This window comes from Lepisma saccharinum, chromosome 3 (genome assembly GCF_977018435.1).
Source record: "Lepisma saccharinum chromosome 3, izLepSacc3.1, whole genome shotgun sequence".
Classification (NCBI taxonomy): Eukaryota; Metazoa; Arthropoda; class Insecta; order Zygentoma; family Lepismatidae; genus Lepisma; species Lepisma saccharinum.
The window spans coordinates 27,860,946-27,888,579 of record NC_139231.1 but is presented as its reverse complement, the minus strand read 5'-3'; the positions used below and the strand labels follow the sequence as shown (position 1 = coordinate 27,888,579).

Genomic DNA, 27,634 nt, shown 5'->3' with positions numbered 1-27,634 from the left:
CCGGTCTACTTCCGGTTTACTTCCGGTTTACTTCCGGTCCACTTCCGGTTTGCCTACTTCCGGTCCACTTGTGGTCAAGTTGTGGCCTATTTCTGGTTTAAGTTCAGAGTATTAATATGTTAACCCGAATATTTTAATTGGGCACCAGGCCCAACTTGCATATCTAGTACTAAGACAATGCATTGTGCAGAGGCCTTCTAGAATTGCTCCGTGACTCTCTCATTTCTCACATCATAAACATATGATTTTTCACCTATGAGAATAACACTACATATAGTGTCATCAGGTAATGCCTCATGGAATTCACAGATAATTTTAATATTTGTCCTGTCATTCACCACAACTTGTTTTCTTTTTGAAGTGTTGATTACAAACATGGGTCTCTGTGCTTTGAATTCATCTGGTGTGTAATACATGTCAGTATTGCCAGTAGTGACCCTTTTGAAGGATGTAAATGCTTCATATAATTTGAGGAAATCATCCTTGGACATGTCTAAATTGTAATTTTCTCTAGGAAATACCTCATTTCTGCCATTTTTAAGATATATGTTCTTGATGTTGCAGCTATCAAATTTACTTGAATTTTTTTCTTGATTATTGTGTCTTCCAGTCTGAAACAATACCACCACAAAATCTGGCATGTCATATTGTATACTGGAGAATGAATTTGTAGCATCAAACTCATAATATGTACCAGTTGCGGGCTTCTGTACACATTGATATGTATAAAATTGCAGAGGAATCTGTGGATTTTTTATTATATCTGCTTTGTATTTAAGAGCATAACTAGCCTCATATTCAACAACAGGGATTCTTAACTCCATAGTCTGAATAATGCATTTGCCTGCATCAGGTAGGGTATTGGGCAGAGCTTCTCCTGTAGGGTTTATTGTACTGTACCTCATCAAAGCATTATAATCATTGGCAGCTCTTCTAAATGTAATTCTTAACCCACCCTTCCACATAATATCTTTGAAATCCGAGAAGAATCCTGGCAATAGGCGCATAGGGAACAGCACAGTGTGGTTTTTAGATAATATTTTATCACCAGCCTCAAATCCACCGATTTTGTAGTATGAAGCCTCGGTTTTGGATAATTTTAATGTGGCCAAAGCTGTGGAGGTAATGCCGGGATAATCCACTCTGTTTATAACAACGCCATGCTTTCTGACCTCAATTTCAGAGAATAGATGTGGCACAAAATTGTCCACCAATCTTATATTTGAATTTGCCGGATAATCTGTTCCATCGAGCTTTACAACATCAAATTTGATGTATAGATCTGCTCTGTGGGGGTGTATAAAGCCATCCCCTACATCAAGATCAACCTCAATCTCTGTGTTGGGTTGATTTAAATTTGCAAATGTCCTCCTGTTTGGGGGGAATGATTGTAGCTCATAACTCTCAATATTTTCCATTTTTTCTTGTATGTATTTTTATTTAAATATTAATCTCTATGATTGCAGTTGTTGTGGCTCCAGCAAAATCAACTAATTCTTCTTTTTCATTAGTGACCATCAATTCAATATAATCTATTCTATTATGACACACAGGAAAATATAATGTTGGGGATGGATTGTAGATGATTGGCTCCATAAATTCAGAATTAGGCTTGAATGTTGCAATGATGCCGGTTTGTTTGTGAGTGCCTATGCCATTTGATTTGGTGATCATACCCTCTGCTATATTACAGTGAATATTCAGAGTTTCTATGGCTAAGAATTTAGGTATATTCATAGCAGTGTGTTTGATGCCTGGTTCAAGTTTTGTGTTGTTCTCAAAGCCTAACAGCTCTCCTATAGTACCCAGATTCACTGTTTCTGTGGCAGATACAATTTCTACTCTGTGAGTGACAGAATTTTGACTTAACACTACACCTCTGGGTAATTGAGCATTTAGAGTGGACAGATTATATTGCCCTGGAGTAATGACAATTTTTTGATCCCCAACTGCAATTGTGTTGTTGTGGTGTGTAATATTAGGGATCAAGTACATGCCGTAAAATGCTCTGAGAGCTATTGTTTTGGGATATACTATATCATCATGTAATTTGAGTTTCAATATTGAATTTTGGCTGGTGAGATGGAATACCCCCATGATGTTTCAGATACCACAAGGCTTTTTGAAAATCTTCAATTGATGGTTTATTTATTTGAGACATATATCTAAGAACAGATAAACACAAATGTCCGCAATTAACATCTTTGAAATTTTGAACACGGGCATTATTGTAATAGAGATTAGTTGATTTTAGATATTTTACTAAATTTTCAGGAGGAACACCTCCAAATGAATCAAACACAAATGCCTCATTTTTTAAATATTTAAGATAACAAATCCAGTGAGTGCCCTGATTTTTGTACTTATCCAAATTAACAATGCCACACTCTTTGTTGAGTGGTTGTTCCGGTAAAGAATCAGACATGTACACACCTCTAAAATGTTTGATGCCCAGTGGCTTGATTAAAGCTTCAATATCTTGGTTTGTAAGCGGCTCTTGTTTTTTTTAAACTTATTCATGGCTCTCTTAACACCTTTGCCTTGTTTCTCCATTGCCAGGTTATGGCGCTTCTGCTCATCTAATTCTGCCTTATTCTTCTTGGCATCTATTACTGTTTTTGCTATGGCAGCTGATCCCCCAGCCAAGCTCCCAACAGCCCCGAGAGCAGCTAAGATGGCAGGGATGGTAAATATGAAGCCACCCACATGTGATTTTTTTCTAGATTGCTGTAATTTTTTTAATTGGGGGGTACTAAGCAACAATTTCATACCATGCCCCTTTGCAAGACAAGAATTTTTTTTCTTGCGCTGCTTTTTGGTTAAAAGACTGTCAATAGGCCCAAGAGATTTGAGACCTGCATAAGGTATTTGATACATAACACCCTTGGCCTTCATTGTAGGTTTATTATATACATATTCACAACCCCCACCCCAGTTTTTGTTTGGTGCTCATAGCTATGGTGGTTCCCAATGCTGCTATTTTTTCACTTAAAGAAGCATCTTTGCTTACAAATCTGCCAAATGCAGCCTCTTCTAATTTCTTGTCTGCAACATGTCTCTTGTCAAGATCAGAATGTGTGTTGTATGCTATGTCATGGTCTCTACAAGCAGCATCTAAAGGATTAACACCAGGATCACCTCTGTTTAATCTATGATCCAATTTTGTGCCTGGACCACAATACTGATAGCCTGGAATATGTAGTTCAAATGGCAGCTTGTTTATAATGTCATTAACAAGGCCCCGACCCTCAGAAATATTCCAAAATTTAGGTGGTAGAGTATTAATAATTTTTATGAGATATCCAATCCCCTTAGTGTCATTTACTATAAAATTAGACAATTTTGTGCTTATCATGTCCATAATTCCAACCTTTTCATTGTAAAAATTGTGGTTCCCTGCATTTTCCTCCCCAGCTATCACCAATAACCTATCTACAAGTTTCCTGACATCATCAACCCACACAAATTCTTTAGGCAGGGTGTTGTATTGTTTGATTCCACTGCCAGTCTTGATCTGTGACCATATGGGCTTGATTAAATTATTGTATTTTGCTCCACTGCTCGACTTGACTCTTTTTTGGGTGGGATCATTGTTCTGGTATAGAGCATCTGATTTTATTAATATTTCTTTGTAATCCTCATAATCCTGATCTGTATAGCTGCCAGGCCTTTTCCGAGTCATCAATTCCCACAATCCAGGTGTTCCGGGGTACTTAACAAAAGCACCTTTTTCTCCGAGACGAGATTCTGAATAAACAATCAGATCATCCCCCATAAATGTTACTTTGAAATTGCCAATTCTATGTATGATGCTCCCATCACGCTCTGTGCCAGCATATAAGCCAAACACCTCATCTTTATTGTCTTTAGGTGTGGTTAAATATTTTTGAGCAAGAAGACCCAATTCAATAGGATCCTGAGTAGCTTCAATTCTTCTAGGAGCAATAGGACTAGGTGTATGAATACTGGAAAGTGGGGTGAATGGATAATCTAATATGTTTCTTGCAGCTACAGGTACAAGCTCTGTGATCAAATTTTGATTTTGCTCTGTAACAGTTTTGATATTTTTACCTAATTCACCAATAGCATCAATTATGGGCTGTTCTGTTTGTTTGTGTTTTTCATAAATTCCTCGGTTCTCTGATTTCCATCCTTTAAATCTTTTTACAAGATAATCTCTTAATTTAAGATCGTCAATAATTGGCCTTTTCATGGTTATTTATTTATGTTTCAATGTCTAGAAAATTGTTAATTTTATTTCTATATTTACCAGTATTAGGTGTTCTTGTCATATCAATTGTGACAAACCCATAACTGTCCTGGTTCCAGCACCTGCTGCAAATCTTGGAAAAATCATTGTAGCTCAGGTCCCCACCTACATATTCATCATGTATGTGTTTGAGGTTGGTATGGTCTTGATGAAACACACATATAAAATTGCTGTTGTCTCGGATCAGCTGCTTCGGAATTTTAGAAAAAGTCTGTGCCAGGTAGAAGCAATCAATGTTTTTGTGCCGGCCCTGTGTAAAGAAATTCCTAACCTTGTTTTGATTATCCAGTATAATGTCATCAAACACAACAACAGAATTATCGAGACATTCATGAAGTGGCTTAACATCTGGTTCAAAAGTGGCTATATCCAATCCATCATATAGCTTCATCAGCTGCTGATATTTTAATTGTTCCAAGCTCTTAGAGAAGATATACAAGTGCCTGTTTTTCCAGTCTAACCAGTTGGGTGCCAATAAAAAATTATCAACCATTAGTGTAGTTTTACCACAAGCAGATGGCCCAACAATAAGACACCTAATATTATCAGGTAGCAATTTGCCATTTCTCTTGTTCTGCTGTTCAGGTTCTGGCAGCCTTTTTATAACATCCCAGGTGTTCATATTATTATTTTGTTTGCATCGATCCAGCTGTGTTCTGGGAGTCCTAACCATTTAACAAGTAACTTGTTGCCTTTTCTGCGGATAATTTTTTCTATGAGATATGTGTCAGGCTGTTTAGTTTTGCTGAGCTCTTGTTCATAGAACCTGCCTTTGAGAATTTCTCCTCGGTGATCCTTTATTATATATGTATTAAGGGTCCCAGGTTTAACTTGAACCACTGTAAATAATTCTGTGCTCCAGTTTCTTGTGAAACCTCTTTTGAATAAGTGCTTATATTTGCTGATTCTTACTTGATCACCCACCCTGTATTTGGCTTTTCTTGTTGTTGGCTGATATTTAGGATAATAAACAGTGCTGATCAATTTTTGCTCATCAGATGAAGTTACTTCAGAGGGTTTCATGTTGATTGTGGAATGGACCGAGTTGTTATATTTATGTAGAAGTTCTGGAAGAATATTAATCCATTTATAATTACCTTGAAGTGTGAATTGTTTATACATAAGATTTTTTAAGGTTCTGTTGAATCTCTCTACAATTGAGGCTTTGAGATCACTGTAACTCGAATAATGTTTTATTGCCTGGCTTTTAATAAATTGTTGAAACACTGAATTATAAAATTCTTTGCCATTATCTGTTTGCAAATAGCGCGGGGATCTTCCACTCTGATTGATGATTGTCCTGAGGGCTTCTGTAACACATTTTCCAGTCTTGGATTTGAGTGGCACAGCCCAGGCAAATTTTGAAAATGTGTCTATCACAGTGAGTAGATACTTGTAGCCCTTGTTGATTTTGTCTAAGTTTTTCAACTGTCCACTTGCCATTTCAATCAAGTCGCTCTGCCATAAATCATCTATGCCCTTTGTGACTACTGGGAGCCTCTTAAAATTATGTCTGGCTTGTCTGTGTAATTCATCAACAATAATTTTTCTAGACATAATATGTAAACAAGAATATTGCAACTATAGGGTGTTCAGCAGCTGAGACTGCAGGATTTTCTAAATATAATTTGTCTCCAATATGTATTTTAAATTCCAAAGAGCCATCATCTTCAGTATAGGCTGTTTCTAATGTATTGGGGTCTGTAAAATCCTCCAATTCTACACTGGTGATTTTTACTTTGTTTTCAGCATTTGTTATTGATAAGGTAGGGTAGTGGTGTGCCTGTGGTTGAAGCCAATATTTGATCTTGATTGGTCTCAGTGTGCCCCCAACAAAAAACTGGTAATAAAATTGTGCAGGGGACAGCATATATATTTTTCCGCCTGGTGTAAATGGAGAATCATATTCTTTGTTGGGGATGCTGTTCAATTCAAGAATTACTGTATGTTTTGGATTCTCGATTATGCCTGTTATTTCTTTTTCTGCTGTGAGCAATCTGCTTGTTACAGATTCAAGGTGCTCATTGATAGTTCTAACAACATCATCATGGCCTGGCTTAATTTTTATGTCCACAGCAAGTTTCTTGTATTGTTGCACAATTTCTTGTAGCTGGGTGGCAAAAACAGACAGAGCATTTGCTTGGTTGGATTCCATGCTTCCTAGCTGTTGCTTGATATTAGCTACAATTTGCTGTAAATTTTCAACAATTGCCAATTTTGAATTTTGAGCAGTAAGATCATGGACCTGTCTTCTGATATCCTCAAACAGGGCATGCAGTTCATTAATATGTTGATTAGTTGGTAGAGTGGCCACTGTCTGAGTAAGTTGTTTGATCTCTGTCTGGATATTCTTGATATCTTCTGATTTCAATATCCTATTCACAGCTCTCTTAATATTTTTAAGTTCCTGTGATGTAGGCAGATTTGATACAGTATTCTGCAAAGATTCAAGTGCCAATTTCACATTGTTTAATTCAGAAGCATGAGCCACATTTTGCATAGCATTTTGGAGCAGGGCTATATCTGCCTGAGAGGGTGTGGATTGTTGTAAAATTTCAAGTTTTGTTTGGATATCATCAATCAAGTGATGAAAATGAGATAGTTCAGATTCAGTGTTGAGGTTTTCAAGCTTTGTGATTTGTTGCTGGGCACTAACAAGGGTATCTACAATCCCAGGCAATCTGGATTCTAATACATTTGCCAAATCACTTTGCACTGCTGCTATTGTACCTTCAAGATGGGTTATGGAACTTTGAATTTTTCCAAAATCTTCATATGTTTCAAGTTGCAGCTTAATATTTGCCACACTCCGAGTTATTGCACTTAAAGCATCAGAAGATGGCAAGTTGTTCATAAAATTTTCAAGTGTCTCAATTTTTTCTTTAACCTCGGCTATGGCATTGTTCAGAGGGTCCAGATTAGGTATTTGGAGTGACTGAATCTGTTCTTTTAGAGTGGAAATCACTAGATCAAAATCTTCTTGTGATTTTATGCTTTTGACAGTTGTTTGGAGCTGTGCCTGGACATTATTTATTTGCTCTTCCAATTGTTGTTTCAATTGCTCAGAGTTGTTAGCCTGGGTCTTAAATTTGGCTTGAAGAGCTGCTACAGCTTCTTCTAAATTTTGAAAATTATCCAATGTGGCCAAATCAGTATATTTCTGAAGCAATAATTTGAGTTCAGAATCAATTTTAAGAAGAGGGTCCATGCATTGTGATTGCAAATTTGTAATTTCTAATTGAAGACTGGCATTGAGTGTAGTTTGTAAAGCTTGTAAATCACTTCTTAATTTCTTGACTCTGACATCAAGCATCAAAATCTCATCACTGTGATCTTCATGTCTTGTATGGCCAAATATATCATTGGGCATTTTGATTTATTGGTTATTTATTATAGAGTATCTAATTCTTAATTCTATAAAAAAGGGTATAAGCTTGTCATATGATCCCGGGACCTCAATATATAAGCAGTCACCAGCAGAAACAGTATAAACAGTGCCAGAAACCATGTTTGAGTGCTTAATTCTATAAATATTTCTCCCTATTGAAATTTTAACATCACCCTCAGGGGTTGTAATAAATTGCAATTGTCCACCTACAGGTAATTGGTAATAATTTAAATTATTGTTAAATATGTACAATGTTTTACCTGTTTCATCATCAACATCTGTAAGTATGCTGTTCAGATGAATAATTAACAAGCCACTTAGTTTAGACAGCATATCAGAAGAGGGTTGTGGTGTTGGCAGCTCCATAATAGCCTGTTTTTTGAACCCAAATAAGTTCATAGGCATGTTTATTTATTTCAAATCATGCTCTGTGATTGGGCATTGATTCCTATTTTTCAAATCACAATGACCCCATGGTAAAGTATGTATGCCACATGATAAAATGCATCTCTTATCATCATGTGGGTCCAGAGCCACTTTTCTTACAACATTTGAAGTCAATAAGTGATCCACACTCTGAATTCTGGATTCTGATGTTCTGATTAAACTCTGGAATTTGAGGCAATTTTTATAATCTTCAAATTGGAGCTCTTTTTCAACAGTTACTTTGCCAATACCCTTGGCCTTTTTGGCAGCAACACCACTACATGTTTTAAAACTGTACATCTTGGCACTTAACCCAGCAAATTCCACAATAACATCACCAAGTGTCTCATCTTTTAACTTGCCAGGCACCTTTTTGTTGTGGGGTTGAATATTCAAATGGCCTGGCAATTCACTGGTGTCAAAATATTTAAACAATTCAGGCTGGGTCATATCTTTATAAACATCTTCTGTTTTAATATCAAGAATAAAACTATCCGTGTCCATGTACATCAATTTTACATTATCACCATAAAAAGGTTTCAGCACATCATAATACAATATTAACATATGTAATTTGGCCAATTCCAATATTGCAGCCCCTACATAAATAGGTTTATCAAACTTAATTTTTTTTTTTTTCATGTTGAAGAGTGCCATGTGCTCATCATAAATTCTTCTGTAATTGAAATTAGGCTTTGCAACCATTTTTTTGCTCAGGCTGGGGTCAGTAATTATTTTAACGTCGGTATGTTTTCTGACATTTTCAATTGTTTTGCCATACACAGAATTGACCATCAATTTAAACAAGGCCTTATCAAATTGGCTTTTTGCAGATGTTCGAAGCTCCGTGTTTGTATCAATATATGGTTTCAACCATTCTGAGTGCCTGAACCTCAAAACTTTGCCAAGTTTGGTCACTTGAACACCATGTTTCATCAGGAACTGGAGGTTTTTGTAATATATGACATAGCCTTGTTTTGGCTCCAGAGTCATCATGAGCTTCTTCTGTTTAGAGCCAGGTGAGCACTGAACCTCAGGAATTGGGGGCAGATCAGAAAATTTGTTGTGCAAATCATCAGGAATTGTCAGATCAACCTCTAAGAAGAGGCCATAATTACTGTCATCAAAGTCCTGAAGATCTTCAATATTAAAATCTTCAACCCATTCAAGCCCTGCATATGGCAGTTTTTGCATCATGGCAGAACCATAGAGGCTGTTTGCATCTACATACAGTATATAATTTGATGGCAATTCTGGATTATAATCAGGCATATATTTGTTATTTGCTCTGGCATATCTCTGAGAACATTGCACCATCCCCCCTCTTATATCTTGCTCCATAAACAGATACATATTTTGATCTGGGATCAGATCCAATTGCTTTTTAGTGTTGAAAAACATTGCAGACCATGCTAGGCCCGGGGCACTGAAAAAATATATTGGGTCCAGTTTATAATTTTGCATAGAAGATTTTCTGAATGCCTGCATTATATCAGCTAAGAGGGTCACATCAAGTTTTAAATATGCCATGTGATAATCACCAAATGTCTGGCATTTTAAATTGTTCCACATCAATTGGGCATGGTGATAATCTTCATCAGTGATTCCAGATCCTCTGATTTTGCTGTAAAACTCTTCTTGTGGTGGCAGGGAACACTCATCAAATTTAGAAAAATCTGTAACATAATCATATGGATATACGCCCTTCCGCCTAATTAATTTCAGGTCCTGATTTGGAAACAATGCACATGTGATTTTGAATTGATCATCAGATAATTGAGTGGCCAGTGTAGCCAGGCTAGCAGATAAAATTCTGTAAGAATCAAGAAATCTTATGTGAATAGAAACACCATTAACTTTAATTATTTTGCTAATAGATATATATTTCTCATCATTTTCAGCTAAAATATTTAAATTCTGCTTGTCAAACCCCTCATATCTGATCAGATGATGAAAATCGTAATTGGATGCTCCATGGCAAAATATGGGGACAAATTTTGGTCTCTTGATCTTAATATTACAGCTATTACACAGGGCCTGTTTATATCGACCATCTGTATGAGAATGGTGATGTACCTTGATATTTGTATCTGAAAATTCAGAATCACATACCGGGCATTTTTCTGCATTGTTGAAATCTTCAATCTGTTTCTCTGTTAAAGGCAACATGGGTTTTGATTTTAATAAGATGTTAGATGCTATGTCATGGCACTCATTTTCTATTCTATGTGCAAATATTTTGATGGCATCTGCTCCCATGTATGAATATTCTTTACTAACAACACCATCCTGTACAACCACATAATAAAAGCTGGAAGGTTCATGTAGCTGGTATGGTGTAAATGAAGATTCTTCAGGATCTGGATTGCAGAATGCAAGGGGTTTGAGGTTTGATTCAAAATCACAGACAATATATACTGGGTGTTCCAACAAGGCTTCAAACTTTTTGAATTTGCAATTTTCACTTGGATTGGGCATCACCATATGAACAGGTTTATGGTTGCCACAGTATTTCAGATGCTCAATTAACTTATTTTTTGCAATTTCTGCACTCTCTTCACGAACCCCTTTCACCATTTTTTGACCATAAAATACACTTAAACATCTTCTGCACAACTTGAATATTATATTGGATTTGTCTATTTGCTTTCTCACTAAAGCTTCAAGATTATGTATCAGAGTGTAATGATATGTGCCATCCTCTTCAATTAAGAGCAGATCGATCGGAACAGCAGAATCATCATCAAATGTACTGATTCTGAGAGGTTCTATCAAGCAATTGCCACGGCCAGTGGAACAAATAAATACATTAATAGATAATTGTTTGCCATTGATATGCCTGGCCTTTTTTTCAAATTTATCAATATTCTGAACAGATATTGGATATTCTAAACCCTCCATTGCATCATCAAATTTGTGTTCATGTTGTTTGTAATAAGTTATTCTCTCAGGATGCCTTGAAACTGGATACAAAACAGCTAATATACACCACAAAAAGCATTTCTGGTCGGTATTTTCTATATTAACCACGGCTCTTCTGTTTTTAATATTATCAGGTAATGGCAGATATGTAGATCCTTGCAATGGGCTGAATTCAGAAATATTAACATATAACTTGTGTGGAGAGCCGCATAGGCTCCATCCAGACTCTTTTGCCGCAAATTCAGAGTGTTTAATATTCAATTGTTCTATCAACCTGCTTATTATTCTGTCTGAATTTGTATTTGAATATACCGGTACAGTTTCTGTTATGTGGGGCTGTGTAAATTTTGTGCCATTTGGTTTCTTATATTGTGTAAACAATTTGAGGGACAGCTTATAAGAGCCATTTTGTGCATTTAGAATTGCCTGCACATCAGGATTTATAGTGTTCAAAAAATTCTTAATACCACATCTTGGCTCTGATACAAACCGATAATCTCTTAATTGGCTATTAAAACTGCTATGGATGGGTGGTGCATAGCGTGGCTGCTTTGCTGCTCTGGCATTAAGAGGTGCTTCATGCTTCCTTTTCAGACCAGATGTAGATGGTTGTTGGGGCAATGTTGATGACTGTACAGAGCAAGTATTTTTATGTGTATATGTGAAGTATTGCATGCTGTATTTTCTATTGCATTTGGGGCAAATTTTTGTGGGAGTTCTGTATTTGTCTGGGTTACAAATCTTTTGGTGTCTGGCCCAATTAGAGCTAAATATATTTTTATTGCACTGATTGCAATATTTTTGATTTGGCATTTTTGCTGTTGTTTATTATATACAATTTCCTGGGTTTCAATTCAAAACTTTATACTGAATAAAAAATATCAGTTGGGTTCAGCAGTGTGATTTGTGTGTGTGTATATATATGTGTGTGTATGTGTGTATGTGTGTTAATATTTTTGGCTTTGGTATTTATATAAAATTTCTTGGGGTTCAAATCAAATCTCTATGCTGGATAAAAATATCAGTTGGGTTCAGCACTGCAACAACACAACCTTTCTCTTCAACAGCTCTTACAATACTGGCTGATATGCAATACAAAATCTCTTTATATACCCTAGGCACGGACCGCATTGAAACAATAAGCCAATCAGAATATAACACATCATCAAATTATGTCATAAGCAACCAATCAGAAAACAACACATCTGAAACAATAGGCCAATCAGAATAAAACACATCATCACATTATGTCATAAGCATCCAATCAGAAAACAACACGTATCTAATAATTTATTGCATAATAATTTGTTGCACAGCATGATGCAATATAAATAAACCAGAAATAGGCCACAACTTGACCACAAGTGGACCGGAAGTGGACCGGAAGTAGGCAAACTGGAAGTGGACCGGAAGTAAACCGGAAGTGAACCGGAAGTAAATATGTGTGGGTGTGGGTGGGTGTGGGTGTGTGTGTGGGTGGCTCTTATGAGCATCTTGGCATAGTTTTAAGTGTGGCCAAAAACAATATCAAGAGGGGCATATTTTTGACAGAATTATGGACAACAATCTCACAGAAGTGCCTTTTATAAGTGTAGGCAAATCAATCTGAGGAGGCTCTTCCTTTCACAAAAAATTCCCGAGGGCATTTTTACAAAAATCTTGGATTAGGCAGGGTTCCACACTAGAGCAAAAAACTCATATGGGCATGTTGAGCTAGTTTTAAGTGTAGCCAAACCTGCTTGAGGGGAGCTCTTCCTTTCGTGAGTTTATAATAGGGTATTTTATACTACTTTCCTTTCGCCTAAAAAACGTGTCCACTGTACCAAGCTTTTTCTTTAAGGTTGCTTCTCTTTCACGCTTTTTGTTTGCAAGTTTACGATAAGCTGCCCAATTTAACTTTCGCTTCACTCTGCCTGCTGCATAAAAAAAACAACACCAAATCGTAAACGCACTAGCAACAAACTGAATGCACCAGCCAGAGAATACAGTAAGACAAAAACTAGTTGCGGTCCAGGCGAAAGCTGCACTCAATCACTCACTTATCAGCAGTGTTTATGTGTTTATTTTTTTTTTTTAGACTGGCATTGTTACAGATGGGAGATTCAAACAATCAGTCTTCTTTCCTGCCTGGTCATTAACAAACGCTTAGTGGAAGATCGAGGGGGTATGTATTCACAAAAACAAACCAACAAAGGCTGGTCGGCTTGCATTGTCATTGTAAGCGATAAAAGCCACAGCACGGGTTAAAAACAAATTGATTGACGCCTGAAGGAGGCAGAGCAGATGAAACATTTCTTCATAACACATAAATTCGATACATCAAGGTTTCTTTCATATGAAGCGATAGTGTTGCAAACCATTGATTTGAAACATTGGTTTCATAGGTCTAAATTGTCACTGTGTACGTAAGACACTTTTTATTATTTTTGATATTCTGGAAAAAAGATTTGCCGCCCCTAGGCACGTGCCTAGTGGGCCTATTTGGTAATCCGCCACTGCATATGAAACATCTTGCTTTGCATCATCTTCTTTGCTTTCTCTTCTCAACATTCATAAAATTTTCGGCTGCCCTTTTGTCGTAGTTAAATGCTTGAGCTGTGTCGAACTCAGTTGGCTTAAATAAAAGTCTGAATACATACACGAAATTTGGCCCCCTGAGCACCTGCCTCCTTGAATACGTCCCTTAGCTCTTGTATCATATTCTTCAAATATCTTCAACATTACCTAGTGCCTTCATCAGAAACAGGGTTTTGAAACCTAGATAAATCACGAAAAATCTGGGAATGTAAAACCATTCAAAAATGTGGAAAGTCTGTAAAATTGCTTTCATCAATATTAGAGACTGAAAAAACTCATTTCCCATTTTTGTCTAACAATATTCTTGATTGAATATATTTGAATAAGAAATATTTCTATATATTTTTTTCATTTTGCTACCTCTATTTGTGCAAGGTACATAAATCTTAATATTAAACCACTGCTAATATATCTTCAGGGTAGGCTGGATCCTGTGGCCGAGTGGTTAGCACATCGTACTGCGATGCCAAGGGTCCCGGGTTCGAATCCCGCTCGGGCTTGGTTGCTTGTGAATGTCCAATCATCGATTTCATCATTTCATCACTCATCCCCATCTTCGCAAATTAGCCAAGAGGCACAAAACGCGAAGTAAAATAAACTAAATCAATCAAGCAATATCTTCAGGGTAGGGTTCTTTTTGAGAATGAAACCAGACAGGGAGCCTTCCAATGGAGATGTTTAAACGATTATATTACCTAAACAAGGATACATGGATTTGGATATTTACATAATGAGCGACGTATTTCTCTGATTCTAATTTACATTCAGTTTGTATTATTTTACAAATATACTTCTTCTTTCTAATTTGTATAATCTTTTTTTCGTATATGCTTTCTTCTGTACTTCTTTCTGTACTTTCTTCTTTGTGGGAATACAGATCTGGACTTCCTTCTTTGTGGGACTATGGATCTGGACTTCCTTCTTTGTGGGAATTCAGATCTGGACTTCCTTCTGGACTTTTATGTAATCCCTGGAACGTGGATCCTTTATTCCAATTCCTCTGTTATTTTTATATGTATGTTTTCCCTCTTCACTAAGTTCTATTTTCACAAGCTGGTAACACCTCACTTTTTCTTCATTCACACCAAGTCCTATGGGCCTCCCCGATGGCGCAGTGGTAGCGTCGTCGCCTTGTAATCAAGGGGTCTCGGGTTCGATACCCGGTGGAGGCACATAGTGGTTCGGATCCCACTTTAAACTGTAGGTCCAGTCTCGATTAGCCTTACTGTGCATAAAGTGGACTTAAAACACCAACTCAAACCAAACACCCAAGTCCTAGAAGGTTACGAGTTCAAGGGTGAGGGTTGATGTCTGTGCCGCCTATTTCTGTTCTTTGAGGATTGAGGAATTCCTTTATCCTTTTCCCAGCTCTTTTCCCTGAAGCTTTGGGCACTATCCTACTCTCCTCCCTTGACTGGCACACACCAACGCTAAATAAGTCCAACAAAGTGTATACTTAGTGCCGGACGACTGAAACGTGCATCCAAGTAGGTGCAATGGCTGGGATGCTCAACCAAAGGTAATGTGGTTCGCGACTGGAACGCACCGCCACTGGTATAAATCAAAAGTTCCACCAAGGGGATGGTAAATCAAGCTAACAGATTCAAGATCTGTTAAAAGGCACGAATTTGTACCAGTGTTTTCACTTCTTTAGTTTTCCGGTATATTTACATATGAGCACCAATTTAATTTATTAAGTATTTACATTAATTTATTGTTTTATATATTTTCTTCATCCTCTTATAATGGATTATATTGTTGTTCATCTTTCCAAATTACTTTGCGCTTATTTACACTGCCATTCGCGTATCTCGTGTTAATCTTCAATCTTCCACCTTGTGCTCTCTATTCCACCTTGGCAAACTGTTTACATGAGTTGGTCACATTGGGTATGTAACAATTTTCAACAGTGTTGGATAAATTCAAGCCATTTGATCAGCATGGAAAGTTGAAGATTGAACTTTTATATGTTACTAGCATTGCAAAATGGTCTGAAAATTTGTTTGAAAATAGCTGGAAAAGACAGGGAATTTAGTTTGGTAAGATAAGTGGGAACCCTGAAATGGCAGAATAAAATTATTTGAAAACAATTGTTAAGACATTTTGAAGAAATTAATGATCATCATGTTTTTGTCATTATCAGCAATGTTTTTAAGGATACTTTAGGGCTGATCCAATACTTTGTGAAGGTATATTGCACAGTGGTTCAAGTCCCACTTGAAACTGTAGCTTGAGTCCTAATTAGACTATCTATGCATAAAGTGAGCTTAGGAAAAGAAAAATAAACAATTATGAAACAAGAAATCAAACCAATGTATCGTCATTAGCTGATCTTTTCCCAAGTCCAAGTGTTTTGTAGGTTCCACAAAAATGCAACTACTACACTACTGCAAGGTCTAAAACATCCCGGTAGTTATGCATTATCATAATTTTCTTTATTTTTCTACGTTGTGGAGAGAAATGGATTTTCATATAGAATTATCTCTCGTGTGAAATTATGAATATTTTAAAACAAAACACTGGTAGATTGGCACAGTATACAGTGGAACATCGATTTTACATTTTTCAGGGGACCTAACTGCAAAAACTGAAAGTGCTGGAAAATGTAAAAGGAAGGAAGTTGGGACCATCAATATTGAATGTATAATGTGGAAAAAATTTAAGATCTGGGCTCCACTGTAGTTCCATTGGAAAACTTGTACATTAAAATTTATAAATACTCTGAACTGTTGTGAAATGTTACAATTTTAAAGTATCGTCATCTGTGGGAATCTGTAAGAGTATTGTCATTCGTATCAGTATAGGTTCAAAGTAGTATCAACTCAGCTCTGGAAGACATGCAGTTGCAAGGTAAAACATTGAACTGATAGAAACAGGCACAGATGTATTGTTTAATCATTTTCCTAGAATAATGAACTGTATTAAGATAGAACACATTTTGAGTTTTTGTAACAGTGCAATTCTCAGCTGTCATTGCTCTCAAAGATTATTTATGAAACTTCTTTACAGTTTCAAAAACAAGTGGACACACTAGTTTAGGAATTATTTTGCTGGAAGAACAAATTATAGAAGCGATGAGTGAGCAGGAGGAGAAGCCTCAATCTTCCAAAAGAGCAAGAATGCAGATTAACACAGATGAAACTAAAGATTTGTGGTTACTCCTTGCACAGTAAGTATGTTTTTGCAATTTATGATGTAGTCAAGTAGATCCATATTTAACATATTAACAGTATATTTAACCTAGATTCACATCAGTGCTATATTTAAGGGTATGTTTCAACAGATTGATACTCTTGTTGCAGTAAACATTTTGCAATAATTTTATAATAAAATAAACAAGAATACAAAAAACTGGACTAAAATGACAATGTTCAAGATCACTGAAAAATTGTGTGTAAATAATTAAGACGTCCATGGATGTATAGATTGGACATAATATATTTGAATTGTAGTTAATATGTTCCAGTTTTTATTCAAAATTTACATTTACACTGCAATGAAATTGTGGTTTCTTCAATTTCAGTTTTGTGTGTATATTATTCAGGCCAGGAGGTTTGGTTGCACTCATTGCTGATATGTAGGCCTTCTCTCATCCTTTTCATACTGAAGTGCTGGTGAATTGGTGTCAGGGTTGGATGGTCACTACCTGGAAGCAGTTGTTGAAAGGGATATTTTGATTGTTCATATGGACGGCAACAGTGAAGTCCAGGTTTTGGGTGGAATAGCACTATTTGATTCTGTTGGTCCTGAGGTTGACGGCTGTGGATGCTCTCCCCAGGCAAAAGCCACCATCCATGTCCTTTCCTGCAACATCTGTGGTGGATTTTTACCATTACCAGCATTTCTGCTTTCAGGTTTAAGTGTAAGGAAAATAATTTGACTAGAATTCCTTGAGCCCAATGTAAATTTTGTCTTACTGTTTTTCATCTTTAATTTTTCCTTCAGGCTATACAAAACAATTGATGAATATGATGTCCTTCGGGGAATATACCATGAAAAATTGAACTGTCCTGATGAAGTGAAAAGAGCATTAGATGCTGAAACAGCAGGGAACTGGAGTGAAGCTAAAACTAATTATCTAAAAGTTCTAAAAATGGCTGAAGACTCTGAAGAATTCACTGACATAGAGCAAGACCAGTATACGGAGGCCTACTATAAGGTAGGGTTAGGTGACATTAAGTGATTAATATCAGCTGATATAGTTATATCAGTTTATTGGTTTAACAATTCATTATTCCTATAAATAACTTACAATAGAGTACAGAATGATTCTTTCATCATTCAGTTTTGTCATGGAATTAAGATTCCTTACGAGTCCATGCATGATAAAATGTTACATTTATGTAGGTATGTGTGGTTGGTGTGTGTGTTGTGTGTAGGGCTTTCTCGATTGGCAAGTGACAAGTGCTGTTCCCTTGTATTCAAGGGGTCTCAATTCAGATTTTACTTAAAAGCTGTAGATCCAGTCCCAATTAGTTTATCAACACAAAGTGAGTTTTAAACAATATGTTGTATTCATAATTGGGAAAAGAGAGACATGGTAGTATAATAAATACGGAGAAATCAGTACTCACTTTATCGGCGAAAGAAGAATAAACAGTTTCGCGGATAAAGTGAGTACTAGTTTCTCCATATTTATAACATGTTGTAGTTGAAAACATATGTTAAGATTTTAACATATGAGGGCTTCTTGTATTTTTCAGAGTTTGGCAAGCCTTTCTGAGTGGGAAAATTTAGACAAGACTGTCAAAACCCAAATAAGCAACAATTTTGAAGAAGTTTGGAGTGATTCATGGTAAGAGGCTTTTCCAATCTGTTCTATAAATCTTTCAGATTCTTAACAAATGTTTTCCTTTGCATATATTTGTTACACTTTTAATTGTTGGAATTGGTGAAATATATATGTCTGTATCTCTGAAACATTTCATATTGGACCACCTTACATTATTATTTAGAATTATTATTAATGACATAAAATTTGTGAGAAAGAAAAGCAAGTTTTGAGAGACAAATATAATTACAATTTTTAACATGAACTTTTATGCATTCGCATAAATATCATGAATGATGTGTTGAATTCTGTTCAGTTTCTATGTCTGTACAAATGTGTTCTTACTAGTTCTGAGGTGATAGGCCAATGTATTTGTATCAACTGATATCAGTGGTATCGATATTGAAAAGTATCGGTTGGAATTTATTTACCAGTACCAGCCCATACCTCTTTGATATTTTGATATTTCACAGGGTCCGCAAAAATGTCCCATGACACTTCAGTGGAGTCTAAGCAAAATTAGAAATTTCCATTTATTTTGTGTCATATAAAACAACTGGAATTTTTTATTTTATAACGTCAATTTTAATGTCCTGATGTAATTCTTGAATATTTTAAGATAAAAGTCTTCATAAAGTGATCCATAGAAGCAAAATTAGGGATGCCAATTGATAAAGTACCGATATAAAATTTACCGATACCGATACAAGACCACATGCCAATGCCACAACACCTACATTGGCAGAACCATCCGTGCCGTTTAAGAATGGATTAACGAACATGTAAAAGATGCCAAAAACGACACACCAAAATCAGGCCTCTCCCAACACCTCCACTCCACTAACCACACCATCTCCTCCATATCCATACTTCACCCAACTGGCTCTGTCATAGAAAACACTATCAAATAAACCCATGCCATCATCCAACAGAAACCAGCACTGAACCTGGACAGGCACACCCAACTTGGCACCCTGTCCTCAGAAAGATCCCCGACCTGAAAAAGAAAAGATGCGGTGCACATACTCGACCCCCCCTCCAGCCACGTGGCCCAGCCCCCCAACCCCCAACTGGCAACGCCACCTGACAACAGGAAGCAGACAACGCAAACCAAGATGCGCACGCCAGTGCCGCCGAATGGGAGAAATCGCAACTACCGCCACCCGGGAACAAACAATGCAGTGACGTGGTACCATCTCCGCTTTAAACGCCGTACCCTTTTGTGAATGAAGACAGTGGATCTTCGAAATTAATAGGATTGAACCATTAAATTGTGCAATTGTGCAAAAAGTGCGAAATCTTATAAATTTCACGTAAGTAATTTTAAACCGCGTTTACCACAACCATCATGGATATGATTAGTTCAGTCTCATACGGGCGTTTTGTGTTATTTAATAGCTACTTCCTGGTATCACTTATGGCAAGGCTTCTTGGTATGGATGGATACTTTTCCTGGACATCTATGCTGGTCATTTTTATTCTGTCAGCCCCCAGGTATCCAGTGACCATTTCTTTTATTTCCTGGTTGTTTCAGACACAGTTTTCAGATGGTGGTTGTGTTCACTGATCTTTTGTTGTAACTACTTAGCAAGGTGGTCTCCTGGGTGTTTGAAGTCGGTGACTATTATACGAAGGAGGGTTCCAGGGTTTTTGGGATGTCGTAGACGACAGGGATATCCGGGTCGTGAACTTAACTTTTTCCTCTCCTCCTCTGTGAATAGGGGGGATGAGTCGAGAGCTGTTTCGATTTCTTGGCATATTTTGCTCAGGGGGGAGGAGTCAAGTAAACTGTAACCTTCTGAATTGAGTTTTTCCTTCATTTTTGCTGAATAAGCTTCCTTGGTGATTATTACGTATTGGTTTCCTTTGTCCACATGCATTCACCGGATGTTCTTGGAGAGCCATTTTTTTTAATTTCCGAAGTTTGTTGCTAAGTTTGGAGTGTAGCTTATGCATACCACGGGAGTCAGGGGGGCACGTAGGTGCTCTTCAAGGATGGCTGCACACCAGGCACGTATATTCAAGGCTACCTAGGCTATCGCTGAAGCCCAGATTAAATACAGAAAATAATCGACTATCAAATGTTACTGATGCTTCACTCTCAAACAACGACCACGGAAAAAAATAATAGTATAAAACCTGCGACTCCTGTTCATCGTACTCCATTCGAGGAGGAGGGGGAGAGTGGACCATGCTTTCTTATGGCCCGAGCTGAACGGAAGAAAAGGCTGCACAGGAATTTTTCATCCAAGGTTTGTTTTCCTTGTGCTCGCTCTATACATGGGGATGGACTCCTTTCCTTTAAAACTGCCACCAGACTTCAGTGGTTAAATTCTTCCCCGACCAGCTCCTGGAGGCTCAGTTACGTATTTGTAGTGGCTTCTTAGACAGGGAACTCTTCATTTTACAACGGCGGTAAAACCTTACAGCGATGCCAATGCGCTAACTAGCATGGGATTTTCCCAGCTAAGGGAAATTTTCAAACTAAACTACTATTACAGGAACGGGAAAAGAGTGGCTGGCATGTGATAGGGAATTTGTCGTCTAGGCCAAAACAACACTGTCCCATCGAACACATGCAGAACTCACAGGCCGCTGACCTTCAACCAACCACGCTTTACGATGTTTTCAACCCCTTTGCTGCTTTGTTTATGACTGGCGGGAGATGACAAAGGGAATTTTGCAAGTGGAAATCGCGTTGAAGGAAGTTTAAGAAAATTAGGTTTCTTACTGTGTGGATTTTCTTAAGTGTATTGAGTGAGTGAATTACATATATATGTTTTGAATGATCTGTGCTGCGTCGTGTAGTGAACGAAAATGAATGACATAATTAACGAACTATTGCCAAAACAATTTACTCTGCTTTTGCATGAGGATAAACTTCAAATCGTGAAGATATGCAGGCCTCTGGCATCGCAAAGAAGAGAAGAATGGATTTGATTTGTTATTTTGCGTTGCTCTTCTGCCACTTTAGCTAATCGCGACGATGAGAATGAGTGACGATACGATGAAATTCATGAAGGGTCATTCACAAAGAATACCAATGTCCATGCCTGGATTTGAGCCCGGGACCCCGGGCATCATAGTGCGCTGTGCTAATAACCATTTTACCACAGAGGTTGCCAAGGGAAGAATGGAGTTCCTGTCCAAATTAAATATTCAAGTTAAGAAGTTTATTATTCGCGTATATTTTATTCTCACACATAGGCCTACATAAATATTTCACAATATGGGCCTCTATATTTTATAAATAACCATGAGATATTTGAAATGTTTTCCTTATTGTTTTTATATTAATGAAACAGTGATATTTTAATAATTATTAGTAAATTGTAATGTATGTATTTTAATCGCAATGTCACATCACCTTAAAATCCAAGAAATTGAACGAAAAAGAGCCTCCCATTTGAACATTATGATAAAAAGAGATAGCCCAGATTTTATACCCAGCATACGCCACTGCTGCACACAATTTTCTTATGTTTTGCCCCCTCTTCTGGTGTTCCAGCAAGGAAGGTGGCTTTATCCACAGAGGCTACGATGTCTGGCACAGGGAGGGATTCTTGTAGTGCAAACTTGAAGCCGAATTTTATGATACCCTGTAACTCGCTGGGGAATTCACAATTGGATAGTTTTATGATCTTTGGGTGGTTGTCTGGCCCGTGAAATGAGGGGGAGGGTGTTGTCGTGGGGGATGGATTCCATGTTCCACCAAGCTTAGCGAATTTTCTTTTGAGGGTGTAGAGCTTGTCATATGTGAATTTTCTTAGCTTGCTGTGCAAAATTTCATCGAAGTAGGAGCAGCCCATGTGGTAGCTAAACTCATATAAACTGGACCACAACTTGTAACACACTTCACTAAGAGCACTATGCATCTGGTTTATTAGGGAACGCAACATATGAAACTGGCCCGCTTTTTGCACTTTGCCACAGACGTGGAGCGAGATATATGTTTCCACGCAAGAAGGTTGGAGAGCACCCTTTGTTTGTAGCACTTCTGAAGGAACAAAAGATTGAGCTCACGAGCGCGCAGTTTGAGCTTTGTACTTTTGTATTTCCACCATTCCCCCAGGTTAGGGGGATGATTCACATTCTATCTAAAGATATCTGTTTGGCGGTTACGTGGAGATAGTTAATTTACTCTGATAAGCTTACTTTTCATTTTTCTGCTTAAATATTTCTCGCCATCTATTTTTTAAATATTTCTCGCCATCTATTTCGCCACCCATCTGGTGGCTTCGTCAGGCATGTACTGTCTTGCTGCAAGCGGCGTAGTTCCTTCTTCTTGTGCTTGTGGCGGTGCTAGTTGACGTGGTCCTTTCACTTTCTGCCGTTCTCATGTGGGTGTAGTGCTTCCTTCTTTTACCGTGCATTGGGGTTTTAGCATTGTACTCGACGGTTCTCGGTCTCGTCGTCTGCTTTCATGGAATGGCGCTTGTTCGCATGCATAGGCAGTCTTTTTTTGCGAATGCTTCTTAAGGCCCGTGCTTGGTTTCTTGTCATGGGGGAGGAGCAGGTTGGGTGGGTGTGCATATTCCTGATAGCGGGAAGGAAACATGGTCCTCAGCAGTATGTGTTGAGGCGTACATAAACCAGTCTTCAAGTTCGGTAAATAATTTAAAAGCTTGTTTTCATAGTTTGCATAATATATGAACAATTTTCTATATATTGAAGCTAAATGTGTAAAAAAATGTAATTTTCAATGTCAATTTTGAACACTTCAATGATTTATAAATAAGTGGTTAAATTATTCATATTTTTAAATGGTGATACAACATTTAATTCAAAATTGGTCGAAATGGTATGGAATGACCCAGTAACAATTTGAAGTTGTTTAAAATATTTACAAAATTTAATATTCACCATAAAATTCACCTGTGACCAACAAACTATTCATTGTGTATAATTTTTGAGGATATAAGCTCCATGAAAAGGTGTTGCACTCTTTGCGGCCCAATACCTTGAGTCCTGAAAAGTATTGGTGATAAATTTCAAACAAATACATTATGATGTCAGTGCCACAAATATTAGTCAATTTGTATCGGCTCTGTCCTTATACGTATGTTTTTATTGCTACGTCTATCATTACAACACACTTTGTTTGTTTGGAGTCGATCTGTTTTTTTTTTGTTTTTTTTTTTTATTTGGAGTCAATCTGTTTCTATTATAGGAAACAGGATTTTCTGTTCCCATGGTTGGTTTCAACCCAGATTCATCTGCTCCTGAACAATGGTGGTAGGGACAGCAATCAGTTTTGCAACTTCATGCAAACATGTTGGAAAGATGAAGTGAAAAGGCAGCATTTAAAGGTTAGTAACAGTTCCTATTTTTATCCAAGACATACACCAAAATCAAGAGTACTAATTAGGCCTGAGCAAATACTGATGCTGATGTATCTGTATCAGAAAGTGTATATTCACATTTGATAACCGATACTGGCCAATACTTTTAGGGGGTTCAGGAATTTCGCAGGCTATACGAAGGAGGGTATTTGTGGAGGTTCAATATCCTGGGAATTATGCAAAATGCATAGTTATCTCATGTCCCACCCTGTGGCTGTGCAAGCTTTGGACTCCACCTTCAGTACACATGCATGTTCGAGTCTCCTGGGGGAAGCTAACAGGTTTTCCTGAGTTTCCGGCCTGTATATGTCACTGGTGGCCACCCACCATTGTGAGGAAATTGGGGAGCTACAAATGAGTAGCATAACCTACAACAATGACTGCAGGGTTGTCATGCTGACCACATGTCAACCCATAAATGGTTATATGATCTACCTCTGGTGGGAGTGAGGATGGTAGTTGGTAGGTAGGCCCTGGCCCCTCATGGGCTGTTACACTAAGGGTTATTTTTATAGTGATTTCATATGCAAGTACAGAATATTTTAGAGCAATACTGTGGTAGATGTAGGATAGTTCCAATTAGAAACTTTATTTTAAAATTAATATATATTTTGAACTACTTTAAATTGAAATTCATGGTTAGTGCACTAATTGTGGTTTTAGTATTGCACAAGTAAAGTTCTGAATTTCTTCATTGCAATGTGGAAGTATGGAACTGGACCTGTGCAATACTTCAAATTGTTTCAGTTTCCAAGTATTGGGATTAGTATCTGTGCTAGGTCGAAGTGGTCTTTGTTCAACCCTAGCACTAACTGTTCATCAACTTGGTAACATACAAACAGCACTACTTTAAAACTGAATTTGCAGTCAACAGTTTCAAAAACATTACATATCTTTGTTGTGCTTCCCTTGTTGCATAGTGGTAAATGCTAGATTTGAGTTTCAGTACAGGCACAGTTCAGTGGACTACATTCTGTTTTAAATTGTAGGTCCAGTATCAATTAGTTTGGCCAAGTATTTAGCTGAGAAATGATGGTTTTGAAATGTTGACTGTAGTATAACATTTTATCGTCATGTTTCTGCTTGTGTTTCTATCCTGAGATGATGGTCAGTCCCTCTTCTTCAATTGCTGCTAAGTGATATTTATTAGATAGTACACTAAACAATTAATTGAAGAGCTTTAATAATTTTTACATAATTTAATTTCATTCCCTTATTTTGTTGTTAAGAAACTGTAATTTGAATATATTTTCTTCCCATTTTAGAATCACTTCAGTGAAGAACTGGCTGCCTTGTGCATAAAAAATGGCACTGTCGATTTAGCTAAATATCACACTAATGTGAACTTCTCTCTGTTTCTGGAAGAATGGTCTTACCTTAACAGGCTGGCATACAAAGTCAGAGCATCTAAACTTCAGAAACTACAAAGGGTCGCTGAACTGCAGGTAAGTGATATCCTACAAGCAATTTGTAGTAGATAATTATTGCTCACGTTTAAGTAACAGTTATATTATTGTATTAGTTTATGTAAAACCTGCCACCACTGACTTTCAAGAGTGCCTCTTGATCTAACATTTTTTTCTAATCTAAGTTAAAGTAGGTAGGTAACATTCTAAATGCTCATTACACCATTTCATGAAGGAACATAGCGGGATGTGGAGACAGGGCTCCATGATTTTGTTAAGAGGGTGGTCAGCATGATGCTCTGGCCACCTTTACTCCCCAAGGTTGACCCCAAATATCCATTTATTTGAGATTGGGTGAACCACAGAGAACGTTTTATGCAAGCACAAGATCTTTATATTCCAACCTTATGTCATCCACCCCAGGAATTGAGCACAGGTCTCCTGCAAGGCAGTCAGATGCCTTACCGACTGGACAACAGCAGCTCTGGACCTAAGTTAAAATGGAAATGTATGGGTTCCAACATGTAACAAATAGATCCCAGAACATTTCAGGGTATAACAATCGCTGCATACAAAGTCTATCGTGCATGTAAGTGCCTATAATCTTTTTAAAGGGGGCAAATAATAATGTATGAAGGTTCAAAATTGTTTCTATATTCTCCTATGGACACTATAATGATGCCTTCATACCATTCGAATTTTTAAGTTTTTCCATAAGGTTGGTGATCCTCTTTTGACAGGAGAAAAATAAAATAATAGGTGACAGCTAGAAAGTAAAACTCTTATACATCCCCAACACTTCCTCTTATATTCTGCAGCAAGTTAATAATCTTGTTCCTTATTTGTTTGGGTGTTGCAAGATATGCCTATCCCCCCCCCCCCCTGAATTGCTCACAAATAATACCATTAGCAAGAACTACTTTTTTGCCCTCTGGGTAAACGACTTTAATTTGCTAGCATTTCAATAGACACATACACCATTCTCAAGAGCACTGATGTATGTGTATTACATGTAAATATTGAGTAATTTGAAGTTTAGCCACAGAAGAAACAAAATGTTCTCATTAATAATAATATTTGTAAGTTAAGGCAAGGCTGCACACACAATTTGCAAATATTTACTGTTATCTCTGTTGGTGGGGAGATAACTCGTTCACCTGCTAATCTCATTTAAGATATACAGTATTAAAAGGTTTTAGATGTCCTAACATGATTAAGGTCACATGATTGTAGCATCAGAAGGGTTGAGTGTAATCACTATTAACTTGGATTAATTGATTATTGTTTAGATGCCTAAAGGGCAATTGCCCTCTTGATATGTCCATGGTTAATTGTGAAGCCTCTTCTCATTTGGGGTTCTTCAGTTGGAGAAGGTATCTTCTATTCTTTAAGTATTTGCAGATGATCTGTGGCTGCCACTGGTAAGACATCAGCTGTACAATGTTCCATCAAATTATTCTGGAGGGAGTGGGGGAAGGGCATGCACAAGACATTTTGATTGTAAGAGAGATGTTATTCAATATTTTTTGGTAAATTTCTCAATACGGTCTTTTGTGTTTTGTGTCTTCTGTTAATAAGTGGACATCAATACTCAGATCACCCTCCACTCACGGTCCGGTCAAATATTGTTGAATATTTTTTAAATAGAAGCATTCACATTTCGGTCAAGGTCTGCTCTGAACATGCTCAGCTCGCGGTCCGGTGATGATCAAGTGGAAAGAATATTTGACAAGCGTGAACGGGGCGGAGCTTGACTGGACCGAAGCTTGATCGTTGATGTGAAGTACTGTAACACTCAACCCATGGTTCAATAACAGTCTTCAACCCCATTGCAGAGGATGCATAACCCAGTTTAGTGCGTAGAAAATGAGCGGTCAGAAGTCAAAGACCTATTGAAACACAGAGAAAGACGAGCATAGATAAAATTGATTGATGACGGCATTAAGCAAAAAAATCCCAAAATATTTTCCTCTCAATTCTGTTTGTAAAACAGCACTCAAAATATGCAATTTCATGAACCCGAGTAAAATAAATTTAAGAAAAAATCTGACCGAAACAACCAAATTACAATTATAGCCAGTGAAAAAAATGCAATGGAAGACTAACCACTAATATGATCCATGAGCACTGGTTGTAACGATCTATTTTCCAAGCTGTTGCATCATTTAAAATTTTTAAAACAAAAAGCTGACTTATTGACGGTCATATATTTCTGGACAACCAAATTGTCAGTTTTGTGTGTGTGCAAAGGGAAAGGAGGTGTTGGTCAACCTTCTGCCAAGGGATATATCATTCTTGATATCTAGCTCCAAATCAAGAGTAACAACGAACTTGTTCTTCGTTTATGGAAAAAAAAAAAAAAGGTAAAGTGTTCCCCTGTGCATAGCACCACGCCATGAAGGCGTATAGGGGGTGTGGGGGTAACGCCCCACACTTTCTTGATCCGGTCGTGAGTGGGGGTGATGTGATCAGCATCATGCCCCTGACCGCCTTTACCCCCCAGGGTTTCCCCCATTTATGGAAAACTATACA

At 37.4% G+C, this 27,634-nt stretch overlaps 1 protein-coding gene across 2 annotated transcripts in view; it reads left to right on the top strand.

The window, feature by feature from the left end:
* The window catches only part of LOC145984947 (DNA-dependent protein kinase catalytic subunit-like), a 241,918-nt gene that overhangs the window by 146,587 nt on the left and 67,697 nt on the right, over positions 1-27,634 (top strand). For both annotated transcript variants that reach the window (XM_083118377.1, XM_083118376.1), the window contains exons 33-37: positions 16,593-16,752; positions 17,529-17,742; positions 18,287-18,378; positions 23,525-23,663; positions 24,962-25,141. In XM_083118377.1, coding sequence (XP_082974503.1) covers positions 16,593-16,752; positions 17,529-17,742; positions 18,287-18,378; positions 23,525-23,663; positions 24,962-25,141 — 785 coding nt within the window. The remainder of the gene's footprint in view (positions 1-16,592; positions 16,753-17,528; positions 17,743-18,286; positions 18,379-23,524; positions 23,664-24,961; positions 25,142-27,634) is intronic.